The 21,725-nt window shown below is 45.7% G+C and overlaps 1 protein-coding gene across 6 annotated transcripts in view; it reads left to right on the forward strand.

Annotated features, from left to right (window-relative positions):
- RPTOR (regulatory associated protein of MTOR complex 1) overlaps positions 1-21,725 on the forward strand; it is a 313,806-nt gene that overhangs the window by 236,265 nt on the left and 55,816 nt on the right. For 5 of the 6 annotated variants that reach the window (XM_073312077.2, XM_073312080.2, XM_073312079.2 and 2 more), the window contains 3 exons: positions 8,587-8,705; positions 20,533-20,636; positions 21,349-21,532. In XM_073312077.2, the coding sequence (XP_073168178.1) occupies positions 8,587-8,705; positions 20,533-20,636; positions 21,349-21,532 (407 nt within the window). The remainder of the gene's footprint in view (positions 1-8,586; positions 8,706-20,532; positions 20,637-21,348; positions 21,533-21,725) is intronic. The other variant, XM_073312081.2, reaches the window with a different exon arrangement.

The raw sequence follows: 21,725 nt of genomic DNA on the forward strand, positions 1-21,725 counted from the left end.
ATGGTTTGTTTGTGTTTCAGAAGAGCTTTACAGCGCAGTTGAGAAAGAGTCTAGGTATGAGCTGGAGATGAGTGAGGGGAAACTTAAGAAAAGAAAAAGCAATGCTCCAAAGCCTCCCTCATTCATATTCAATCAGGAAGAGCTCATATCCAGCTGTAAACAACATAGCTTATAGAAGTCTTCAAAATTCATAACTTACACGGAATCCCATTACCTTCAGCATTTGCCTGTTTAAAGCTGGAGTTTTTGTCATTTCTGCTAAAGAATTGCAGTCTCCCAAGCTGCTCTGTGCTAGGTCCCAAGAGAATTTTTTTTTTTTTTTTCAGAATTTCATGAACTCTGCCCACTGTGTTCAGGCGACCTGTTGCCATGCAGCAGGCCAGGGATTAAGTTGATCCTGTAGTGTCCCTCCTTGAACTAACAAGGCCAGCTGAGACTACTGTTAATTCAGATGGAATATATGGGCCCAAGAGTCAGTGGTGTTAACATGACCCCTTCACTGTCCAGCATTAAATACTGTTAAATAAGGTTCGGGGGTTGGTGTACAGAGACCTGAGCCTGCTTAATACCATGGCAAACACATTATTAAAAATCCTTTTAACCTTTTATTAAAGATTCAGAAAAGAAGCAAAAACAGTTAAAGAAATTGAAATATAGAGTACAAAGTAAGCCTTTCATTTTGCCAACGTTCCTTGTTCCCTTTCCCTTTAAATGTAGAATCTCTAAAGGAAAAAGCCCCTTGTTTGATATTCTCTTAGTAGGTATTAAACATGGTAATAACTGTCTTTCTGGGGAAAGGAGAAGTTAGCTGAGATGGGCAGAAGCTGGTGGTGGTGCTGATGTTGTTCCTAGAAGACAGCACAAGGCAAACGTACATAAGAGGGAAGAGAAAAGAACAACAAAGACAGAAAATCTGTCTCTTGTGTTCATTTTGCCTTGCAGCTCACTGCTGGAGAAACACAGGCATGGCAGATGGTCTTATTAGCTACTCCAAGCCCTGGCAAACTTGTACCAGTGTTGAGTTGTTCAGGGCATTGCCTTTATCTGCCTCTCTGGCCATAGATTTACTGCAGTGTTATAAAATATACCGCCTTGGTCAGCTAACCCAGACACTTACTAAACAGAAGGCAAAAGAAGAGGGATAGGAAAGAAAACAAATAAGGTGGGGAAGGAAGAGAACACACAACGGGTGTGTGTGACAGTGTCTCTCATCCCAGGTGATATTTGGGATTTAATCGGAGCTGGTGGAGATTACAGTGTCATCTGAGACCTTCTCTCTGGTCTCGTCTTATACAGACATCATTCAGGATATTAGAATGAAGAAGGTTCAGGGTCCCAGGAGATGGTGGGGGTGGTAGCCATGATGGAGAAACTTGCGCCCCCTCTTTCCCCCCTCTCATCTTTGTTAGCTAGCATTTGCATCTCTTTGTCTGTATTTTTTCCCCAAAAGTCTTTTTTATGGACCCCAAAAGGGAAAGATGGGTGGAATAGCCCATCCCCTCATTATTTTGTTCACCAATTAGGCCTAATTTCTGATACACCAACTTCAGTCCATTAATTTCTGGTCTCACACTTCTCTTGTTTACTAGGCATGATCTTAACACAGTCCTTGAGTTAAATTAGTAGACCTTTTCATTTAGACTAATTCAGTCTTTGTCTCTCTTTTCTCCCTTTTCCCATCAATGTTTGCTGTTAGAGGTTATTGTTTGCTGTTAGAAGGCCAACGGCATATTTGGCTATATTAGTAGGAGCATTGCCAACAGATTGAGGGAAGTGAATATTCCCCTCTATTTGGCACTGGTGAGGCCACACCTGGAATATTGTGTCCAGTTTTGGTCCCCCCACTACAGAAGGGATGTGGACAAATTGGAGAGAGTCCAGTGGAGGGCAACAAAAATTATTAGGGGGCGGGGACACATGATTTACAAGGAGAGGCTGAGGGAACTGGGGTTATTTTGTCTGCAGAAGAGAAGCGTGAGGGGGGATTTCATTACAGCCTTCAATTACCTGAAGGAGGGGGCGTTCCAAAGAGGATGGAGTGAGGCTGTTCTCCGTGGCGGCAGATGACAGAACAAGAAGCAATGGTCTCAAGTTGCAGTGGGGAAGGTCTAGGTTGGATATTAGGAAACACTGTTTCACTAGGAGGGTGGTGAAGCACTGGAATGGGTTACCTAGGGAGGTGGTGGAATCTCCATCCTAAGAGGTTTTAAGGCTTGAGAAAGCCTTGGCTGGGATGATTTAGTTGGTGTTAGTTCTGCTTTGAGCAGGGGGTTGGACTAGAGGACCTCCTGAGATCTCTTCCAACCCTAATCTTCTATGATTCTATGACTGTGACACTTTAGAAACTTTCACTCACTTCTCACAGTTGAGTTTACAATGCAGGTCAATTTGTAGGCCCAGTTATTAAAACATCACCATTCTCTTTCTTTTTTGAGCCCCCTTTAGAGGCAGCCAATTTTGTCCATCTTCCTTCCAGGTTATTTCCTTAAATCCTTAATTTGCAACAAAGAATGGACGCCATGTGCGGCTCAGAGAGGTGGGTATAAACTAAGCAAGAGCCATGCTTGGCATCTGCCCTGTCTGAGGAAACACACCCGACATTGCTCTTTAGTGCCTGCCCCTCTGGCAGGTGGAAGGAGCAGTAGGGACTTGTTTTATAGCTGTGGCCATGCCAGGTGTTTGAGAAAGGGGAAGAAATGAAAAAGGATTTTTGGGAGGAACAGGTCAGATCCATTTTAAAAAAACACAGCCCCTAATGTTAGGAAATACAGATCATTTTTGCCTAAAGTTTAACTTTCTGTCCTCTACATTCTTCAGACACACATCCAGCTATGATTAATTAGCATTCAGGGGCTTCTTTCTCAATTGCGGTATGTTTTATTAAAGAGTCCTTATTTGCACCCCATGCCATTTTGCTACAAGGTGCTCAGCGTTTAAATTTTCCTCTTATTTTTGCTTCAAATATTTTGAGGGGCAATCCAGGAAAGAGGAGTGAGTCCTTGAGCTGTGCATGTACAGTTCACCAGATTAGCTGGGTTCTGGCAGGTGACTGTCCCTTGGGTAGTTTTGGGCAGAAGAGTCATCTGTTTCTGACCTTCCATTGCCCTTAAGCTGGCACCAGAAAGAATTTTTGGTTACAACAGCTAGTTTGGGGTGGAGGCTAAACCTATTGCAGCCCTTTCCACAGCCAGATCTACCAGCCATTAATCTTGCCTCTTTAAATAGAAAAGGGGAGAAATTAGACATTGGTGTTGGGTGCCATGAGATTGATCACTTTTTTTTCCTACCCAAATGCTATGATTAAAGTCCCTCATTAGATGTGTCTCATGGTGAAGTGGAGATCATTGCTTGAAAGATAATGCCAAACGCATTCATCAAAGAGGAAAGGAGAAACTTGGAGCAATAAAATGCTGGAGATGGATTTTGTTTTCCAGTAGGAGAGTTCTAAGATCTAATTTGGATGGGGAGGGGAGACTATGCCATGTCATTCAGAATCCCTCCTAAAGGACTGGCTTAGAGCAACAGTTACAGTCAGAGGTGATTGTGATCAGACTGGGAGGGAGAAGCGGGGAGGCAGACCATAGGCAAATGGGAGAGTGAGGGAACAGAGTTGGGCAGATCTTGGGAGAGGGAGCGCTGACAATGGACTTAAATTTGCAATTAGACAATTCATTTAAAACCTTGTAAGTGCACATTTACACTGATGAGTAATTAGCTGACAGCAATGACCATATTGTTAGTAAGTATAAAATAGTAAACTAAGATACTGACTGTATTATGTGAAAACTAAATTCCACTCATAGACTTAAGCAATATTGCACTTCTTTATGCACTAAATATGCTGTAGGGTGTTCCATAACAAGCCATGCTCTACGTAAAGAAGGTGGAAAAGCCCGGTGGGATGGGCAAGGGCAGTGCTGGGAGAGCCAGGGCGCAGGTGTAAGTGAGGAGCTAGTGGGGTCGTGGAGTATGGGAGTAGAGCAGCATATTTCCCCCACTTCCCCGCCCCCCATTGTTGAAACTGAGTTGTCTTGGCCACAACCATACAGGTGATGGAACGTGTAAGGGAGACGGGGAGTGGGTTAGTGGTGCTGGACTCTGAAGGTCCCTTTGTACACTGTGCTCATAACGACCTCGACACCGAGGTCTCTCCTTAAGGGCACGAACCTTTTTCCTCAAGTCTCCTCTGGGATTAGCGAAGCATTGGACAGCCCATGCTCTGCTGTGTGGGTCGCTCTTGGGGGGGGCTTTACATTCGCTTTCCCTGTGGTGCAGACTGCACAGCCTAGAGCAGTGGGGAAACCCTGGGCTTGGCAGCCGTCCTGAGCCACTCTTCCCCTACATCACCGGGACTAGCCCATTGAGCGTTTCTCTGCATTGCCATGTATTTTCGGAAGGCGCTTATAATAGATTCCATCACCAGCTTCATCTTAGAGCAGCTTTAGCCTTGGGAACTACTACTGCTCTGCACTCCCTGAGAGAGTAAGAGCCCAGCAGTCAGAGGGCTCAGAGTGGCTGGAGTGGGGAGGTCTCCTCAGGTTACCCCAGGTATAAGGGTAAGATTCGGCCATGGGTATTTTTAGTAAAAGTCAGGGACAGGTCACAGGCAATAAACAAACATTCCCGGACGCTCACGACCTGTCCCTGACTTTTACTAAAAATACCCTGGGGGCGGCGGGACAAACAAAGTGCTGCTGGGGCTTGCAGCTGCGCCAGCCCCCTGCTGCTCCTGCAGTAGGGGCCAACCACTGGTACTCCAGCCCTTGGGGGACTGACCCAACCCCGGCCGCTGCTCCGGTGGCCAGAGACCGCTGCTCTGGTGGGCCCTAGGCTTGGCCGCCGGTCAGCTGTTCGGTGGCTCTGGGGCTGGCTGCCGGTCAGCCATTCCAGCAGCCCCAGGGCTGGCAGCTGCACCAGCCCTGCCCCAGAAGAAGTCATGGAGGTCCCGGAAAGTCACGGAATCCAGACTCATAGCCTTACCTATGAATAGACCAAGGGTTCCACCTATAAACTGTGTAATTTCAGCAAGAAATGTTAATTCTCCAGCTGCTGTCATGCAGTATTTTGCCCCTAAGGAGTTGGGCTGCCACTCACACTTCCTGAAGTAGAGTTCACAGAGCCATCAGAATTTTAGATCTTTTCTCTATCCAAATCTAGGACTCACAGGATCTTATGTTTTACTCATGGGAAGAGAAGAGGGAGGTGGGGGATAAATTACAATGCAGAGGTGGGATTAATAGTGATGAGAATTGGGTATCAGGATCCCCATATACCTCTCACTATTAGGTCTGAAATAGTTCAGCTGTATGTGTCAGTCCAAAACTTGCTTTTCACTTCAGGAAGAACATGCAAAAACTAGTAAGAGCTGTTGTCTCCAATCGAAGATGCACAGATGCTGAGGTTTTGGTCAATTTGTGGGGTGTGGACTGCATCTCATTTTGGAGCTCCAGGTTTAGAATCACTGCAGTATTTAAGAGGCAAAAAACCTGATAAAGCCCAACCAAGGAAAGAGATTAAATAAAGACACTGGTGTTTTAACTTGTGTGTGCTGCACAGCTGTGCCCTTGCTGGACTCAGGTTGCAAGGCTAAAGATCTAAACCAATTGTGCTGCCCGGATGTTTGCTGTTAAATTGAATGAAGACTTATGCACGCCCGTACAAAACCAAAACAATCAGTGAAGAAAGGCAATTTATTTTTGACGTTCATAGCTGAAAGGAATCATTTTGTAAATCTGGTACTGCAAGGTCTATTTAACCAGTGTTGAATCAGTCCAACTAATTACAGAGCTGTCGTTTTAAATTAACTCTCCCCACTTGCCTAGTGCTTTGTCTGTGTCTCATGGATTTTTTTATTGTAGTCCATTATATGAAATGAAACCACTGTTCCCTCCTGCTGTCCGTATCTCCTTTCATTATCACTCTGACTCAGGTGGTTCAAGTTTAACAAGGAGCTGTCAGATGCGTCATTCAGCTGAACCCATTCAATGAGCAACTTTTGTTAGGGAAAAAATAATACTGTAGTGAGGGCTGGGAACACACCTTCAAGCACTAGCTCTAATGAGTCTAAAAAGCCTTTATAGAAATTCCCTCTGTTCTTTTCAGAAGCTGTTGAGCGCATGAGGAATTGCATTGGTGAAGTCCCCCGTCCCCATCCCCACCCAAAGCTTAGATGTATAAAAAGTATCTTGGGGGTTTTTCTTCCTGCCTGCGTCATGAGTGAGGGCGTTATCAGAGGAGCTGGAAATACTGAAAACTAGATCCCTCCTGCTCCCACCTTCTTCCCCCCACCCGCTTACTCTTTCTTTAAAAGAAACCAAACCCTTTAGATTCCCAGAAGCCCTTATGTAACTTCCAGCACAGACCCAAATGCATTGGAGGCAGAAAGCTGAGCAGGCTTCAGGGAGCCTTTGCAGCAGTGTTACGTGGCTGGCTGCGTCCGTGAATGGTACACTTTTTTCCCCAGGCTTTTATCACTTTGTCTGTCTTGTTTGAGTTGTTTTCAAGGTGAATTTGGTGCTTGTGAAAACTCAGACTAACAACAGTTGCCTCTAGCCTGGCAAACACAGGAACTGTGCCATCTTCTTCTGATTATCTTTGGGATTGCAGTCCTGGTCTTCTCCGGAGCAGAGACTTGCTTTTTTTTCTGATGATTTTTCTTTATTTTAAATATGAATAAACAACTTCTAAGGATGGGGATAAATTTTTGCCTTGTGGTCAAAGCCAGAATTTGAACCTAGATGTGCAGAAGTGGAAGACATGCTACACTCTTCCCCGTCACCAAGCAGAGCCACCTAACCCTTATTCCCCCAAACTTGCACCCAGTGTATCAGTGTTGCCTGGTTTTGAACACTTCTGGTTATGGTCTCTGCAAACATAGAGACAAAATGGAGCATGAATCTTTTTGGAGTCTGGTTCATCTTCACCTGCCATTACATCATGAAGGGCAAATTTGACATTGTTTCATCTTTGTGTAGCCCCAAATTGTTTCTAGGATCAGTGACGATCCTGTGTGAACCCTACGTATTGGAAGAGTGATGAAAGCTTGTGACAGTTTGATATACTGACAGCCTACGGTCCCACTGGCCAGCATGTTACTGTTCAAAAGGTGTCGTCAACTGTGTAGTGCCAAAAGATCTGCATACACAGCTCTTGTTAGTGTTAACAGACGTTACTCTTGTAAATCCCTTGGGCTCTGGTGGGATGAGAGGCACTTTAATTTGGAGGTTGTGTGAGGCCATGGAAGTTACTTGCTGCCTTGCAGTTTGCAGAATGCCCTGTCACATCATGGTGAATTTTTCTGGCAAAAGGGAGATTCCCTTGTGTAACCTAGACAAGCATATGGAAAAGAGTGCGGTCTGTGCACTGCTCAAGCTTGTAACTGCATTCGGCTTTCATTGTGGGCCAGAGTTCAAAACTGAACCGTCAGCATCTATTTTCTCTTGGCCTGAGCGTCAGGTATAGAAGCTATCCAAGGTGAGTGCTTGCTTGTCAACCAAGGGACTGCATCTTCCTAATGTAAAGCTTTATATTTAGATGCCTTGGGAAGCACATGGGGATATTAGGCAGCTTTCCACACCATTTACAATTCACTGTGACTCACTTGAAAATCCTATTTTAGTTCTCTTTTGTCACTACCTTATACTTAAATGGCTCTGCTCCCAAGATTGGTGTTATAACCCTAGTACATGGCAAATGATGTAGGAGGTGTAAAAGAAATTGCTAATGTGCCTAAAACTAGTCAAATAAAATGTTCACAGGAGCCTTCTCAATCATACAAACTCTTATTTATATGATGTGTAAGGTGCATTTATACTCCCTCCCAGTGCATGTACTAAACAGCAGAAATTCAGTGATCAAGCTGGTAATTAACAAATTGACTTAGTTGCAGTTTGAAGGATTGACTCTCAACCTTCCACCCTGTAAAATGAATCATAGGACTGGAAGGGACCTCGAGAGGTCATCTAGTCCAGTCCCCTGCACTCATGGCAGGACTAAGTATTATCTAGACCATCCCTGACAGGTGTTTGTCTAACCTGCTCTTAAAAATCTCCAATGATGGAGATTCCACAACCTCCCTAGGCAATTTATTCCAGTGCTTAACCACCCTGACAGTGAGGAAGTTAATGAAGAGCCCTGATACCCCATTATTAGCATTTACATGTTAAATACACCTGTGGAATGTATAAAGTCCTGAACGTACCAGCTGCGTAGCTAACCTTTAATAGGGCAAAAGGATTTTAACAAATGTATCTGTTCAGAGAGACTCCAGACTTCCTACCCATTGAGTAGACTTAAGATGGTCAAGTGGCTTGGTCCAAGGGACTAGAAAATAAGTATTTTGGATGCTAATTCCGGGCAGATATTCTTTCTGTCCATAACCCTTGCAGACTTCCCAAAGGGATCCCACAGTGGGAATTTTCTTCTATTTCTTGGACTGGGTTTGAGTGCTTACCTTGATCTTCTCTAACTGCCATTGTAAAGTTCAAGAGCAGCTCTTGTCTCATGAGGAAATTAGTCCACATCAGAGGCTTGGGGGTGAGTGCTGATTTTTGATTTTTGTGTGCTCTCCGTGTTTTTCTGTCCTAGGAGTTTCTTTCAATAGTGTTTACACCCAAATTTGGAGAGTCCTCCTACATCTGGCTGCTGACCCCTATCCTGATGTCTCAGATGTGGCCATGAAAGTGCTCAACAGCATTGCCTACAAGGTATGACTGCCAGTCTTCATGTATCTCTAAGCTCTTATGTTTTGAGGTTTTTTCCATACTCAGGCAAAGTGTGGGTAGACTGAATCTGCGTATGCCTGGTTGGAAGACTATGGGAAGTGACTGTAGCTCAGTCTGAGCCAGGACAGTACTAGTAGAAAAGAAACTTTAACATTCTAAAACTAAAACACTCAGATGAGCTCCTGGCCAAATAAAAAAAGACTATTGGGGGGAGAGGCTGGAATTATTTCAGAGATGCCATTATTACCTGTGGGCCTTAAAAACTGAGTTTTGCTCACTTGCCTAGCGAGTAGATCAATCTCTGGGTGATGCCATACAGGTACTTCAGTAAATTATTCCTTTGCAAACTGAGGTAGATTATGCAAGTGGGACTGGCCTGCAGACTGAAGCCACAACGGCTCTCCAACCTAGGTGAACTAGTACATGTGAGTCTGCATGCAGACACCCTTCCCACTCCTCACCTCTTCAATACAGGCCTCAATCACCATGTTCATCACATTTCATCCTGCGAGGATGATGAGAAATCCCTGGAGACTGTTGACAGTGGTACTCCCGAATTGGCAGCATAAGGAGCTGAAATAAGAACCCTCACCTCCCACCAGAAACCAAGCACCTGGCCACTTCAGTGCTTCTAATCACCAACAGCCCTGACTGGATTGTGCTGGAACACCATTTAGACACACTCCTCCCCACACAGCGGGATTCCACCTTCACGGTTGCTCCAGCATTAAGACCATGAGCCATTCGAAAGCAAGATGCTGTCTCTTACTGATTTCTGATGACTAGCCCCATCACTTAGACTTCAGCTCCTGAGCTAGCATGGCTGTAAGAGATGTCAGCAGCAGCATCCGCTATTTCAATGTTGGAGGCCTCCTGCTTGAAGTCCATTTTTCCCTTAAGAGGATAGTTCTTCATTTAAACCCTTTGTTTACTTGTTTTGAATACCCACATGGGTCAGCCTGCAGACTTCAAGTCTGTGCGCTGTGGTTTTTTGGATATTGAATAACTTCACCCATTAGGTGGTGAACTGAGCTCTCCCATTCGTGACTTAGGCACCAGACTAAATCTGTGCATCAGATTGGCAAATCTCAAATTCAGAGGGGGAGAAATTAAAGCTTTTCAGACTCCCCTTTGTGGACCATATCATGGTAATTATTAGACTCTTTGCAAAATGAAACTCTAGTTCTGCTAAAATTATAGGATTGGTGTGGGCATACAGAAGATCTAGGTTCTCCGTTTCCTGTCTTCCCTATTTTTTCTGGGGCTTACTCCCTTGCTATAAAAAGAGCTCCATGAGCACTACCAGAGAGGTGGTTGTGTCCTCTAAATGTCTTCACTAGCGCAGTACAATGCTGCTTAGCCAGCAGGAGCCATAGAATTTCGAACATCATGGTGTCAGGGTGGGTAATGAATGTTGTGCCAGGACTGGTAAATTTTCATGGTAATTTTTTAAGGCTCGGACCTAAGCCCTGTGACACTTGACAAAGTTTCTGTTTCACTGGAAGCCACAATCAGTTCTGTATTTTGGGGGGTTGCTATGCTGGTTTGCTGACTGGTCCCCTATCTTGTGTCTGGCAGTATACCTAGGACCCCAAATCCCAGGCATCTTCCGAGGGTAGGAAGCTGCAATAAGGGCCAAAGACAGTGGGAAAAACCCTCTCATGATCATGAGAGCAGCCCAAGTTTCACTGGGCATCAGTGTGTGCACAGCTGATTGAGAAGTGGAGAACTGCTGTTCAGGAGGGAGAGCGAAGGAGGGTGGGGATTCACAGATTTGTGAAATGGAATGGCTGTCCACTGAGGATTTCAGCAGCTTGCATACATAGACCTCTTACATCTCATGCTCCACTTCCCAGGCAACTGCTCTGTGGCCCTTGTGCTGTCTCAGAGACAGTGATGTTTCAGATGGTTTTAAATAATTAAAGCATTTGTCTTTGCAAAGATTTTTCAGTTGCAGATACTTGACCTTTTGCCAAGTTTCCCTCTCCCCTCCCTTAGCCATAAGGTTGAGGAAGCGCCAATGTATGTAATTTGGCCAGGCACAGATGGCAGCGCTTCAGGCGGCCATGTGGGTAGAGGGAGTTTGGTTCTTAGTGCCTCATGATACTGTGGGTCTCCTTCCACTCCCACTTGTCTCTATGCAAAATGGTTTCTCTGGTTCCTGAAAAGGAACTTAGCTTATACGGTCTTATTAAAAACCCATCTAAATGGAGAGCTAAGGCTGCAAATCCCTGGTCAGATCTGGCCCTAACTCATTTCATTGTGCCCATAAGTTCCACCATGAGGGCTACTGCCAGGATTTACAGCCTTCACTTCACAGGTCCCCACTCTTGTGAGCTGAGGCAGATCCTGGAGGCCCTGAAGTTATTTAAATGGAGTTCCTGCCCTTGAATTTCCTTTTTAGTTTAATCTTGAGTTTGCACCTTTTAGGTTTTTATAATATATTTTCTTAAACACCCAGCGGTGGCTAGAGGTGAGTTGGATAATACCCGCAAAGAGCAAAGGAGGACTTGTGGCACCTTAGAGACTAACAAATTTGCTCAAATAAATGTGTTAGTCTCTACGGTGCCACAAGTCCTCCTTTGCTTTTTGCAGATACAGACTAACCCGGCTGCTACTCTGAAACAGATAATACCCGGTGAACTCACTGTGCCCTTGAAAATGTCTTGACATTCAGCTCAGAATCTTGACCCCCACGACCAACACAGGTACAGATTTTCTCTCTTCTCTTCCATGGAGCCACCGCAGCCCTGGGAGTTTAGGCTTGTTTATCAGAATCCTCAATGTGCTGATCAGAGCTTTGGATGAGCAAAAACGGGCTCCTTTAGAAGCCTGAATTGCCATAGGTCCATTGTGCCTCTTGAGCCGTACTGTATGGTACAGATGCTAGACACTCATTTCACTGATGGAAGGCACTTACAGAACACTGTGATGGGCATGGAATATGAACCTGCAAAGAACAGAATACTGTACATGGAGACGTAGGGAGGCAATAGTCCATTGGGTGAACGTGGGAGTCATAGTCATGTTAAAGACACACTCTAAGGGTGTGTCTACACTACAAAATTAGGTCGATTTTATAGCAGTCGATTTTTAGAAACTGATTTTATACAGTCGATTGCATACGTCCACACTAAGCACATAAAGTTGGCGGAGTGCATCCTCACTACCGTGGCTAGCATCCATTTACAGAGTGGTGCACTGTGGGTAGCCTATCCCACAGTTCCCACAGTCTCCGGTGCCCACTGGAATTCTGGGTTAAGATCCCAATGCCTGATGGGGCAAAAACATTGTCGTGGGTGGTTTTGGGTACATGTCATCAGGCCCCCCTCCCTCCCTCCATGAAAGCAACGGCAGACAATCGTTTTGCACCTTTTTTCCTGGGTTACTGTAGCAGGATGGTCACCCGCTCCTGGCCCAAAGGGGTTAAAAGCCAGCCCTTGGAGAGGGCTGGGGCTGGGAGCCTTAGGCTGGGCTGATTGGGAGGCAGCCTCAGCTGTGGCCATGCCCCAAACAGACTCGGCCCTACAAAGGGGCTGCTGGACTGACGCTCAGGAGACTCTCTCTAGCTCTGAGAGGGAGGGACCTGGCTGCAGGGACCTGAGCAGGGTACCTAGATTGGAGCAGGGCTGGGGAAGGGCCTGAGGAGCTGGGGGAGCTCCAGCCAGGAAAGCCCCAGGCTGCGGCCTAGCATTAGGCCCAACAGGTACTGGGGTGGCAGGGGACAGCCCAAGGCAGCAGGTCCAAACCCAACCTTGCCTAGGATGAGTGGCTCATCCTGCAGTCTGCCCCAGCGCGCGGGGGCTAGCTGGTGACTGGCAGGAGCCTACGACTGAGGCGAGGTAGGGGGTGGGGGTTCCCCAGGGAGGGGAGATCCTGCAAGTGAGGGGTTACTGCCAGGGGGCAGCACCCCGGTGTACAAGGGGCACCAGGTCTGGGAGGGACACGGGGGCCCGGCGTAGGCGGGACACCGGCCTGCAGAGGGTGCTCCAAGGCTGGAAGTAGAGCTAATTTCCAGGACACCAGCAGGAGGCGCCGCAGGGGTGAGTCCCACACACTTACAGTTACCTGTGCAGACGCCCTACCACGGTAAGCATGGAGCCCACTCAGCTCACCGTCACTGTACGTCTCCTGGGTGCTGCTGGCAGACGCGGTACTGCATTGCTACACAGCAGCAGCTCTTTGCCTTCGCGGCAGACGGTGCTGTAGGACTGATAGCCATTGTACGTCTCCAGGGGGCTCCTGGCAGACCTCGGTGAGGTTGATCAGGGGCGCCTGGACGGACATGGCTATCCTCCTCTTTGAGCACCGAATGGGAGCCAGAGACTCCAGGTCATTCTCTTCTTTAAGTTTTGTCTCATGGAGATTCAGTCCTGCCTGGAATATCATGCGAGCTGGAGGCTTCTGCCTCAAGCTGCTCTCCCAGCCGGCAACACCGCACAGTCACACCTACCCCAGCCTGCCCCTTGCTCCCATGGCTCATGAAGCCTGGACAGTAGTAAGGAGCAGTTCAACTATAGGCTGAGCAAGTGCAGAATGGTGGTAGAATGTGCCTCTGGAAGTTTAAAAGCTCCCTGGCACTGTTTGCTGACTAGGTCAGACTTCACCGCAGCCAACATTCCCATTGTTATTGCTGCTTGCTGTGTGCTCCATAATATCTGTGAGAGTAAGGGGGAGACGTTTATGGCTGGGTGGGAGGTTGAGGCAAATCGCCTGGCGTCCGATTTTGAGCAGCCAGACACCAGAGCAATTAGAAGAGCACAGCAAGGCGTGCTGCACATCAGAGAGGCTTTGAAAACCAGTTTCGTGACTGGCCAGGCTTTGGTGTGACAGTTGTGTGTGTTTCTCCTTGATGCAAACCCGCCCCCTTTGTTGAGTTTAATTCCATGTAAGCCAACCACCCTCCCACCTTCGAAATAAAGTAACTATTGTTTTGAAGCCATTCATTCTTTCTTTATTAATTAAAAATAAAATGAGATAATGGACAAGGAAGCCCAGGTGGGGTGGGGGAGGAGGGAAGGACAAGGCCACATTGCTTATTGTAGCCACACTAAAGATGAAACTGTTTGAATGACAGGCTTCTGTTGCTTGGGTCATCGTCTGGAGTGGAGTAGCTGGGTGCCCGGAGCCTCCCCCCACCCCCACCCCCCGTGTTCTTGGGCATCTGGGTGAGGCGGATATGGAACATGGGGGGGAGGGAGGCCGTTATACAGTGGATGCAGTGGGGATCTGTGCTCTTGTTGGCTTTCCTGCAGCTCCAACAGACGCTCCATCATGTCCATTTGCTCCCCCAGCAGATGCTTCATCCTGTCCGTTTGCTCCTCCATTAGCCTCAGCATTGCATCCTGCCTCCGCTCTTCACGCTCACTTACTTCTTTCCTGGCCTCTGCCACAGACTGCCTCCATGCATTAGGCTGTGCCCTATCAGTGTGGGAGGACTGCATGAACTCGGAAAACATGTCATCACGAGTGCAGGGTTTTTTTGTTTTTTTGTTTTTTTGCCTTCTAATCTGCGGTAACCTCGGGGACGGAGATGATTGGGGGAGCGTAGAAACATTCTACGCTCTACGATTCCGGGGGGACTGCACGGTCACCTGTGCTGCTGAGTTCGCCACGCTGACCAAACGGGAAATGAAATTCAAAAGTTCCCGGGGCTTTTCCTGTGTACCTGGCTAGTGCATCGGAGCTCAAAGTGCTGTCCAGAGCGGTCACAATGGAGCACTCTGGGATAGCTCTTGGAGGCTAATCCCATCGATTTGCGTCCGCACTACCCCAAATTCGACCCAGCAAGATCGATTTTAGCACTACTCTCCTCGTCGGGGAGGAGTACAGAAGTCGATTTTAAGAGCCCTTTAGGTCGACGGAACGGGGTTGGTTGTGTGGACACAGTCATTTTTAAATCGACCTAACGCAGCTAAATTCGACCTAACCCCGTAGTGTAGACCAGTGTAGATTAAGTCTCAGACTAGGAGACTGCAGCGACAGTATTTTAAATCAAAATAATTTTGTTAAATTTGATTTTTTAGAAGCATTGAAATACATTGTCGTCTCTGGGGCTGATTAGTCATTGCTGGTACTGATGTTGGGTTGGTTTTAGCCTAGCAATTGAATTTAAAAAACAAAATGGAATTAAAGAACTTTCCTTCCAAACTCCAACTCAGAAAACCCCAAACTTGTTTTCTGGTGTCTCTGTTGAACTGAAAGAATGAGAGCCCAAGGAGTGATATTGGCCTTTGAAGACTCTGATCATGATTAATTAATGAAGCTCCTTCCCAGGTTGCTTCATCCAGCTATTTTCAGTGGAAGGCCCGAGGCTCACTCACCTTGATAGTTACTCTGGTGTAACATGCCCTCCTTGTCAGGCACTTCTGTGCATAAACAAGCACCTCTGCCTGCTTGCTCTCTTTACCTGGTGGTTTCAGAGTAACAGCCGTGTTAGTCTGTATTCGCAAAAAGAAAAGGAGTACTTGTGGTACCTTAGAGACTACCCAATTTATTAGAGCATAAGCTTTCGTGAGCTACAGCTCACTTCATCAGATGCATTCATTCATTCATCTGATGAAGTGAGCTGTAGCTCACGAAAGCTTATGCTCTAATAAATTGGGTAGTCTCTAAGGTGCCACAAGTACTCCTTTTCTTTTTACCTGGTGGTGTTATTCAAAATTACTATCTCCCCCCTCCCAAAAAAGGATGTGATGTGAATACTACAAGAACAAACCTCCAAAAGAGGGAGTAGGAGAACAGCTGCCTCGAGTGGATTATTTCAAGATGTCTCTTTGTATCGCTAAACCACAGCCCTGAAATTGCAGGACTTGCTTACTGCTTTAGCAAAAAGGGATTTCTGTTCCCCCTTAAGAAAAAGGAGGGTCCTTTGTGTAACTCATTTCACTTCATATCCCTGCTCTGTCTAGCTTGGTCTGACTTCAGCCTTTCGCGAGAGCCAAGCTGGCCTGAGCCAATTGTGATGAGGGAGACCTGCCTGCAAAATTCTTCAAACTATGGACCTTTTGTGACTAAATTAGTTAATTATGGACTATATATAGTTAGTTAACTAGTTATCTTCTACCCTCCCTCCACTCTCATCATGTGGCCTTCTCACTGTCCCAGAAATGGGCTTATGTGCTAGAAGGTTTTATTTGCACTACAGAGTGGGCAGTGATGTTCGAGCATCTTTGTCTAATGGAGAAGGTGGGTAGCATGGGAGCACAGCTGTTTCAGACCATATCGGTGAGCTAGCTCAGGTGCCAGACCTTGTTACTAAGAGCACATAGTGTCTGCTTTACTGGCAGCAGCTGCTCTTCTGTTTGGACAGCATGTGGATGTACTGTATTGTAACAGAATCGTGACCACTCTTGCACCTATGGAGCCGGATCTGTGACATTCAAGAGGGATTGATTCTCCTAAAAGCAATTGACATTGTGAATTTTCTGCTAGGTCATCTCAGAGGATGGGAGGAAAGAAGAAAGCTGAGAGTGCCTCAAAAGATCCTCTGGCTCCCTCAAAGAAAAGTGGCAGGACAGAGGCAATATGTGCTCTCAAGCATGAGTGCCTTAATTTGGGTCCACCGTGAATTGTGTGTGTAAAGTGCACAGGCAGATATTGCTGCTCCCACTGGGCGCTAGATCTGCCTTTTATGCTTACTGACTGCGTGGATCCCAGCAAGCCATGCACACAGCTCTTTCTGCAAAAAGAAAAGTAAGACTTGTGGCACCTTAGAGACTAACAAATTTATTTGAGCATAAGCTTTCGTGAGCTACAGTTCACTCCATCGGATGCATGCAGTGGAAAATACAGCGGGGAGATTTATATACACAGACAACATGAAACAATGGGTGTTACCATACACACTGTAACTAGAGTGATCAGGTAAGGTGAGCTATTACCAGCAGGAGGGGAGAGGGAAGAAACCCTATTGTAGTGATAAACATTACAAAAGGTTTTTTGGAAATTTTTTTCCCCCCTCTCTCCTGCTGGTAATAGCTCACCTTACCTGATCACTCTCGTTACAGTGTGTATGGTAACACCCATTGTTTCATGTTCTCTGTGTATATAAAATTTCCCCACTGTATTTTCCACTGCATGCACCCAATGTAGTGAGCTGTAGCTCATGAAAGTTTATGCTCAAATAAATTTGTTAGTCTCTAAGATACTCCTTTTCTTTTTGCAGATACAGACTAACACGGCTGCTACTCTGAGAACCGCTCTTTCTGTTCACCTGCCTTGTATTTCTATGACTGCCCTGACCACCTCATGGGTAGCATACTTCCAACTGGATAAAAACCCCTGCCGTTGGGAGGTTCTGTTACCCAGGACCTGATTCTTTTTCCCCGCTGTACAATGCAGAATCTCTGGGTGTTTCAAGCGGCGATAAAAGTCAGTTTGCCCATGTGACTTTTTGGGGATAGCATGAACTGGCTGCACTTAGTTCCAGCAGGTTTTTGATGGCGCAGTGGCGCTTCTGTCCCTGAAAAGCTCTTCCAGTGTGCAAGAGCCAGGTATTTTAAAAAGGAGGAGCAGGAGGGGTCTGAGTTTTGGGGTTTTAAGCAAACTGAAGATGTTTCCTTTTTTTAGAAGGGTGTGTGGTTGCCCTGGGCTGGCAGCATGTTCAGGCTGCAGGGAGGTGAGACAGCTGTTAATTGATTTCCTCACTGTCCCTCCTCTGGTTGGCACTTGCAGCTGCAGCCAGCCTTCCTTAGGTGGGTGGAAAATCATTTCTCTGGCATTTTCAGTTGAACTGTCCCGTTCTAAACTGTTTTTTGAACAGTTAAACAGTGACCCCTTTTGCTCCAGGGGTGGCTGCATTTCAGTGGTGGATGAAGTGCCCCGTATATATCCCTTACCTTCCTAACAGCAGTGTTGTAAGGCTACATGTTTGTAAAGTGCTTTGAGATCCTCTGGTGAAATTTTGTACATGAGAATAACCATACTGGGTCAGACCAATGGTTCATCTAGCTCAGTATCCTGTCTTCTGACAGTGGCCAATGCCACATGCTTCAAAGGCATTGAACAGAACAGGGAAATCATCAAGTGATTCCCCCCTTGTCATCCAGTCCCAGTCTGTGGCAGTCAGAGGCTTAGGGATACTCAGAGCACATGGTTGTCTCCTTGACCATCTTAGCCAATAGCCATTGATGGACCCGTCCTCCATGAACTTATCTAATTTTTTAAATCCAGTTGTAGTTTTGGTCTTCACCAAATCCTCTGGCAACAAGTTTCACAGGTTGACTGGGCTTTGTGTAAAGAAGTACTTCCTTATATTTGTTTTTAGTCTGCTGCCTATTAATTTCATTGGGTGAACATAAGAACAGTCAGACCAAAGGTCCTTCTAGCCCAATATCCTGCCTTCCAACAGTGGCCAATGCCAAGTGCCCTAGAGGGAATGAACAGAACAGGGAATCATCAAGTGATCCATCCCCCGTTGCCCATTCCCAGCTTCTAGCGCATAGAGGCTAGGAACACCATCCCTGTCCATCCAGGCTAATAGCCATTGATGAACCTATCCAGGATGACCCCTGGTTCTTGTGTTATGTGAAGGGGTAAATAACATTTCCTTATTCACTTTCTCCACACCATTCCTGAGTTTATAGACCTCTATTGTATCCCCCCTTAGTCGTCTCTTTTCCAAGCTGAACGTCAGTTTTTTTTAATAGCTCCTTATATGGACATTGTTCCATACCTGTAATCTTTTTCGGTGCCTTTCGCTGTACCTTTTCCATTTCTGATCTATCTTTTTCTTTATGGGTGACCAGAACTGCATGCAGTATTCAAGGTGCCAGGGATTTATCAAGTGGCATTTTTATGGTCTTATTATCTATCTTTTTCCTAATGGTTCCTAATGTTCTGTTTGCTTTTTTGACTGCCGCTGCACATTGAACAGATATTTTCAGAGAGCTAACAACAATGACCCCAAGATCTCTTCCTTGAGTTTTAACAGCTAATTTAGACCTCATCGTTTTGTATGCATAGCTGGGATTACGTTTTCCAATGTGCATTACTTTGCACGTATCAACATTGAATTTCTTCTGCCTTTTTTGCTGCCCAGTCACCCAATTTAGTGAACTCCCTTTGTAACTCTTTGCAGTCAGCTTTGGACTTTACTTGAGTAATTTTGTATCTTCTGCAAACTTTGCCCCTCACTGTTTACACCTTTTACGAGATCATTTACAAATTTGTTGAACAGCATTGGTCCCAGGACAGATCCCTGGGGAACAACACTATTTATCCTTCTCCATTCTGAAAATTGACTGTTTATTCCTATCCTTTGTTTCCTGTCTTTTAACCAGTTACTGATTCATAAGTGGACCTTCCCTCTTATCCCAGGACTGCTTAGTTTGCTTAAGAGCCCTTTGTGACGGACCTTGTCAAAGGTTTTCTGAAAGTCCAAGTACACTGGATCACCCTTGTCCACATATTTGTTGATCCTGTCAAAGAATTCTGATAGATTGGTGTGGCATGATTTCCCTGCACAAACGCCGTGTTGACTTTCCACAACAAATTATGTTCATCTCTAAGTCTGATAATTCTGTTCTTTCCTGTAGTTTCAACCAATTTGCCTGGTTCTGAAGTCCGCTTACTGGCCTGTAAATTGCCAGTATCGCCTCTGGAGCCTTTTTAAAAAATTGGCATCACATTAACTATCCTCAAATCATCTGGTACAGAAGCTGATTTAAATGACAGGTTACATACCACAGTTAATAGTTCTGCAATTTCATATGTGAGTTCCTTCAGAACTTCTTGGGTGAATACCATCAAGTCCTGGTGACTTCTTATTGCTTAATTTATCAGTTTGTTCTAAAACCACCTCTATTGACTCCTCAATCTGGGACCGTTCCTCAGATTTGTCACCTAAAATGAATGGCTCAGGTGTGGGAATCTCCCTCACATCCTCTGCAAAGAAGACAGATGCAAATAATTCATTTAGCTTCTCCGCCATGGCGTTGTCTTCCTTGAGTGCACCTTTAACATCTTGATTGTCCAGTGACCCCACTGATTGATTGGTTAGAAGTCTTCCTGCTTCTGATGTACTTTAAAATATTTTTTCTGTTAATTTTTGAGTCTTTTTCTGGTTGCTCCTCAAATTCTTTCTCAGACTGTCTAATTATACTTTTACCCTTGACGTGCCAGAGTTTATGCCCTTTTCTGTTTTCTTCAGTGAGATTTTACTTCCAATATTTTTGCCTATAACCAGTTCTTTTACTCTGTTGTTTAACGATGGTGGCCTTTTTTTTTTGGTCCCCTTACCACTCAAGGTGTAGAAGTTCAGTTGTTATTATGCAGGACCTGGAAGAGGGCAAGGGAAAGAAGATAAAGGAGGAATCTTTGGGTAACAGCTGTACTTATAGTGAAAGTTCTTACAGGGAGTGTGAAATCTGGATTGGAACTTTTGCTAGAAGGAGAGTATAGTAAGAAATCCAGCACTTCTTTCCTGAAATGAGAGAGAGAAAAATCTCGTCGTTGCAAGGTAACCCCCAAGCTTGCTACTTGCCAATTGGCAGCTTTTTACAAATGCTAGTGCAGCTCTTAGATGGTAATTTAATTATGGAAAGAGATTACATGTCACTCAAAAGCCTTTCCCAGTGAGTAGCAGAAGGACCTTTTCGGATACATGTTTCCTGACCGACCAAGTGATTTAATAATCTAATAGTGATTGGATGGAAACTGTTCAGGAGCCATTGATACATGTTTTAAAACCCCACTTTGTTAAGTGTTTAACCACATTTAACCTGGGACATGAGATTTTATTAGAGAATGAATAACTGTAGTTGATGTTTGCACCCTCTCAGTTGTGGAATACTTTGATTTTTCCTAGGCAACAGTAAATGCCCGCCCCCAGCGCATCCTCGACAGCTCCTCCCTCACGCAGTCTGCCCCAGCCAGCCCTACCAACAAGGGCATGCACATCCACCAGGTGGGGTAAGTAGCCTCCTAAATGTTGTTACCTTGCCGGTTACAGCTGAGTGGATTTGTGCACTCGTTCCCCACCACAAGCCATTCTGCCACCCCAATTAACTGACACACCGATGGGAAACTTGCAGAACTCTCAGTAGCTTTCTGTCTGGTCTTCCTCTAAACATTGGTAAAGGAGAGATCCCCGTAAAAAGCTGGGGATTTCCCTCTAGCACCCTCATCAGGACAAGGAGCAGCCTGGCACACTGACTGCAGGTAAGTGGAGAAAGCAGGATAAATACTCATGCTCTCATCCCTCATTGGTTTGATCTGAGGTAGATGGGACCTACATTTCCCCATAGAACTAATCTGTCTGCTCTTCACTTTGACATGGTGAGGACCCAGAGTTACCTGATCAATAGCAGAGGCTGCGTCTAAAGAATGACATAGGCAAGGCTGGGCCTTCGAAATGAGCTTCTGTTGTGGTTATTCCCAACCCCAACCTCTCTCCCAGTGGAAAATAGCAACTAGCCTTAGTCTTCCCCCCGGTAGATGGATTTTCCACCTTGCTCACTTTGTTGGAAACTGGTCATTTCTCAAAGGTGGAAGCCATTGTCTGGTTGTATTCCACCCTGGAAAAGCCTGAATTTCAGTGGATGTTCATCAGCTTGGTTCAGAAAGTGAGGGTGAATCCTATGTTCAATGCCATGTTCATCCCTGTGTTCTTTCCCAATACTAGAGGGTCTCCTCCAACTACCAGCACAAGCATCTCCAGCCTGACAAATGATGTGACAAAACCACCAGTCAGCCGGGACCTCCCATCTGTAAGACCTTCAAATGTAGGCAATCTCGGGGTCCAGTACACCCCCCACTCCCACCAGTTCCCCAGGACGAGGAAAATGTTTGACAAAGGGCCAGATCAGGTAAAATGGATCTTTCTACTAGCCGTCACACCTCCTGTTCTTTGCTCTCCTACTTTCTAAATATCCTTCTTTGCTTTTTGCAGCTGCCACTGACTCCAGTTTAGTTTCCTCTAATCCTGCCAACATCAATAAAGTAAAACATTAAATTGATTATTTTTCCTCGTCTCCAGGATAAATGTCGCTTTGTGGCTCT

This window comes from Lepidochelys kempii, chromosome 14, assembly GCF_965140285.1.
Source record: "Lepidochelys kempii isolate rLepKem1 chromosome 14, rLepKem1.hap1, whole genome shotgun sequence".
Lineage (NCBI taxonomy): Eukaryota > Metazoa > Chordata > Testudines > Cheloniidae > Lepidochelys > Lepidochelys kempii.